Source organism: Phacochoerus africanus, chromosome 1 (assembly GCF_016906955.1).
Source record: "Phacochoerus africanus isolate WHEZ1 chromosome 1, ROS_Pafr_v1, whole genome shotgun sequence".
Classification (NCBI taxonomy): domain Eukaryota; kingdom Metazoa; phylum Chordata; class Mammalia; order Artiodactyla; family Suidae; genus Phacochoerus; species Phacochoerus africanus.
The window spans coordinates 241245185-241250218 of record NC_062544.1 but is presented as its reverse complement, the minus strand read 5'-3'; the positions used below and the strand labels follow the sequence as shown (position 1 = coordinate 241250218).

The window sequence follows — 5034 nt, the reverse complement described above, 5'->3', positions numbered from 1 at the left end:
TAGGACTTCAAAATAAACAGATAAGGACACAAAGTAACTCTGTTAAATACTTCATCCACTTACACTGAACATTTTTTCTAACTGCTGAATAACTAAGTGGTTTTTATTTAATGTTTTGAAACTAAAGAAATAAAATTTTCAGTCTGGGCCTGCACTTTGATGTTTTAATAAAAGAAAAAGGAAAAGAAAACACTTTGACCACAGAATTTATATGACTAGACCCATGATTAAATATGTCCTAGAGGATCACTAAAAATGGTAGAAGAAGGCCTTTCAAAGAAAATCAAATATTACTCTCAAAAACTGCATTAAGATGTAAAGGGTTTTCTCTTATTCTAAGTGTTAGAAAAAAAACTAAAGCATAAGGGCAAGCTTATTTCTAGTCATTAGCTTGTAATCTACTGTGATGTATTTCAAGAAAATCTTACCCAAGTACCTAGAAACAGACATATAGATGGGTCAATTGAGATAGAGGAAGATCCTAAATTTCTATTTTTATTTTTATACATACATATATAAATGTACCATTGAAATACACTTTGCATATTACATTCCATAACTTTAAGATATACAACATATGGATTTGAGACATTTGGACGTGGCAATTTGTTTACCACTGCAACATTAGCTAGCACTCTACCACATCACATAAATGTCATTTCTTTTTGTGGTGAGCATAACTGAAATGTACTCCCTTAGCAAAGTTGATGATTATAAAAATACTTTTGTCTACATCCACTGTACTGTACATTAGACTTATTTATCAGTTGTACAGGGCTTATTTATCAGTTGTAAATTTGTCATCTTAAACTACATTTCTCTTATTCCCACAAAACCATCCCTTGGTAACCATAACTTTATACTGTTTTCAAGAGTTTCACTATGTATATACGTAATACATCTCACTATACTTCTCTTTCTCTAACTTATCACACTTATTGTCCTCAAATTCCATTCATGTTGTGCCAAATGGCAGGTTATATTCTTTCTCATGGCTGAAAAATATTACCTTGTATTTATATAAAACACCTTCTTTACAAAGTCATCCTCTAATGGACATTTAGGCGTTTCTATATCCTGACTATTGTGAATAATGCTGCATTAAATACTGGAGTGCAGAGTTTTCTTTGGATAACTTACTTTGATTTCCTTTGAGGATATAGCCCAAAAACGGGATTTGGGGATCACACTGTAGTTCTAGTTTTAATTTTTTGGGAAATGTTCACATTGTTATCTGTAGTGAATGAACCAATTCATAGTCCCACTAAGAGTGTATAAGCATTCCCTTTTGTGCACATCCTTGCCAGCTCGTTATCACTTGTCCTCTTGATAATAGGCATTCTGACAGATGTAAGGTGATATCACATGGTGATTTTGATTTGCATTTCTCTAATAGTTAGTGATTCTGAACATCTCTTCATGTGCCTATTGAAATTTGATAATTTTTGGAAGAACATCTCTCTAGTTCCTATGCATACACCTATAAAACAAGGTAACAGAGATTATGCATAAGGCATTGTACATTGTGTTTGATAGAGAAAACATGTTCAAGACTATAAAAATAGATATCATTGTACTCTGAGGTATTTAGTTAAAACTTTATTAAGTAGCATTATACATATATATTACATATGTAGTATACTATTAATACTGTATACTATATATTATGCTTTGTATAAGGAAGGGAAAGATTTACATATCTGGGCAAAGAGTTCTTGTCATGGATCAGTGGTTAACGAACCCAACAAGCATCCATGAGGATGTGTGTTCAATCCCTGGCCTCACTAAGTGGGTTAAGAATCTGGAGGTGCCATGAGCTGTGCTGTATGTTGCAGACACAGCTTGGATCCTTCATTGCTGTGTCTGTGAGGCTGGCAGCTATAGCTCTGTTTCCACCCCTAGCCTGGGAACTTCCACATGCCACAGTGCAGCCCTAAAAAGAAAAAAAAATAATATCTGGGCAAAACTCAACAGGAATAATGGTATGGTCAGTGTTTATAGAAATGGGTGTGTCACTGAATGAAAAGATAAAGACTTGGTAATCAATACATGTTTTATTCCTTAGCTCTCTAAGTTTCCTTTCTTAAAATTGAATCATCCTCTAATTAATCACCAATGACCTTCATGTAATTCCTAAGATATAAATGTAGTATGTCAAATGTATGTTATTTTCAAATATTCACATGAAAACTTTTTGCTTAGTTTTAATATTATATACATATATATGAAATTGACTTAAAATTTCTAATCTTTAAACTTGAAATTAAATATATATATATATAGGAAATTGACTTAAAATTTCTAATCTTTAAACTTGAAATTAAATTTATTTGAGAACACTTAACCAAATATAGATACCCCGGGCTTGTACTCTACACTTACAATAACTCATAAAGACAAACCACTTTACAGTGGGCATCCTCCCTGGAATTATCAAAATAGTCTCACAAATCCAGAGTGTAAGAGTTGAGGTCATAAGAGTTGACATGTTAGGGAAACAAATGTCCCCCCAGGAGTTTATGTACCTGTATTGCAAAGACAATAGGAAAAGATTGAAGAAAAATCTCTTCTCTTTTTTGTAAAATAAAAATTAGAAAGGAAAATTATACACATTCTAAATAAAAATCTTCTATCTCTCCATAATCCCTGTCTCAACAGATAAGACAGAGATGACTGGGGATAACCAATCCCTTCCAACTGAGTTTATCCTCACGGGATTTACTAATCATCCACAACTGAAGCCCCTTCTGTTTGTAGTGTTCCTGACCATCTATCTGATCACCATGGTGGGAAACCTTGGTCTGATGGCATTGATATTCATAGAGCGTCGTCTTCACACCCCAATGTACATCTTTCTGGGCAACCTCGCTCTGATGGATTCTTGTTGTTCTTGTGCCATTTCCCCCAAGATGCTAGAGAATTTCTTCTCTAAGAACAGAATAATTTCTCTCTATGAATGCATGGCACAATTTTATTTTCTCTGCCTAGCTGAAACTGCAGACTGCTTTCTCCTAGCAGCAATGGCTTATGATCGCTATGTGGCCATCTGCAACCCACTGCAGTACCACATCATGATGTCAAAGAAACTATGTATTAAGATGACCATAGGGGCCTACATATGTGGAAACCTGCACTCCGTGATTCATGTTGGGTTTCTGTTTAGGTTAACTTTCTGTAGTTTGCATCAAATCAACCACTTTTTTTGTGATGTCCTTCCATTATTGAGACTCTCCTGTGTTGACCCTTATATCAATGAATTGATGATATTAATCTTTACAGGGTTCATTCAAATCTTCACTATTACCATAGTAATAATCTCTTACCTTTTCATCCTTTTCATAATTTTCACAATGAAATCCAACAAAAGCAGAGGGAAAGCCTTATCTACTTGTGCATCCCACTTTTTCTCTGTCTCAATATTCTATGGTTCTCTCATCTTCATGTACATTCGACCAAATTCAGTTAAAGAAGAAGAAAAAAATAAAGCTGTTGCTGTTTTTTATACTATAGTGATTCCATTTTTAAGCCCTATTATTTATAGCCTAAGAAATAAGGAAGTAATAAATGTTATGAAAAAAATGATGAAGATTGCATAACATTCTGAAACAAATACCATGACCTGTGGACAACTGGTTTTAATTTGATTAAACTTTTTTTCAAGATCAAGGAACACTATGAAAGTGGAACATGGCCACTTTGTATATAAAATACTAAATTATTGAGACACATTGGTGTATGAGTCAAATTAACAAGCTTAGAAAGGAGTAATTCTGGTAAAATGTATTTCAAAATCTAAGCTACTGGGTTCCACCAGGGGGTGAACTAAGTAATTATTCTTAAAGACATGCATTGTATCAGGGTGTTTTGACATACACTAGTAACTATTTGCTTCAGAGTATAATGAGGTACAATTTTCAACAAATCCAACAATCTCTAGGAATAGAAGTTGTAACATGCAAAGGAAGCCTCCATTTAATACTTTTGGCAAATCTCTTGAATCTCAAGATATAATCTTACAGACTCCCCCACAATTTTAGTTCCCAAATATCAATATTTTCTTTTTCATTTACTTTATTATGAAAGTATGGTTTATGAGCAATATGATATTACTTTTAGGTGTTTGCAATAGAGATTCAGCATTTTTACAGATTATACTCCATTAAAAGTTTTTATAATGATGGCTATAATACTCTGGGCTATAAAAATGCTAATCCTTTCTGAAGCAACAGGGTGTGACAGATTTAAAGCCTGTATTTCAATATGATTCTCAATTTTGAGTTGTTCAAGTAAAAAAATTTACTGAGAACCTATTATTCATTATTATTAGTTACATACTAGGTAGATCTTTCATATATTATTACCAACCAATTAATTACATATTATTTTTATGCTTCTCCTCAGTAAAAGTCTCATACTTGGCCAGAGTGGGGAACTTTCCCAAGTTATTCCAGGTCCTAGAATTTAGCAAGAATTTGAATCAATACTTTCCTTTCCCTCACATGCTAGGGAGTTCAGAAAATGAAGATCTTTATGGGCTGGAGATATTTAGTCGTTAAGTAGCATCAGAAGTAATCTGTGCCTTAAAAATGAGGGAAATTTTCATATTTAGAGGAAAACAGCATTGAATAAAACTAGAGTCAATGTTTACAGAAATAAGTGTGGCACTGGGCATGGGGATTAGGAAGGTAAACCATGGACAGAGAAAGCTGACAAAACTATTGGTGAAAGCTGGTGATAAATGTGGGACGAAGTGAGGAAGCAGTTACTGGGAATCTTAAATGACACCCTCAAGAATCTGAATTTATCTTAGATCCATCAGACATGTCTTTCAGTAGCATAAAAATATGGTTGTGTCCTTCAGAAATCTGATCTTGCAACTGACTGTAAAGAGAACTGAAGCAAGAAGAATTTCATATATTCATATATTAGATGAGGAGAACTGAAAATAGAGAGGAGGAGAGGGTTGCACAGACATGAGAAACATTAAAGGAAAACATAGCAAGTTGCAACCATTGAATAATAAAATGAAGGTCT

At 33.6% G+C, this 5034-nt stretch overlaps 1 protein-coding gene across 1 annotated transcript; it reads left to right on the top strand.

Moving 5' to 3' along the window:
* The first annotated feature begins 2669 nt into the window (after nt 1-2669).
* Nucleotides 2670-3596, top strand: LOC125113304 (olfactory receptor 5K3-like). Its single transcript, XM_047755928.1, has one exon. It carries the CDS (start codon nt 2670-2672, stop codon nt 3594-3596), a length of 927 nt encoding a protein of 308 aa, XP_047611884.1.
* The last annotated feature ends 1438 nt before the right edge of the window (nt 3597-5034 follow it).

Excerpts from the sequence above, each read along its gene's own strand:
- LOC125113304 (XM_047755928.1), top strand. The coding sequence starts at position 2,670 with ATGACTGGGGATAACCAATCCCTTCCAACTGAGTTTATCCTCACGGGA.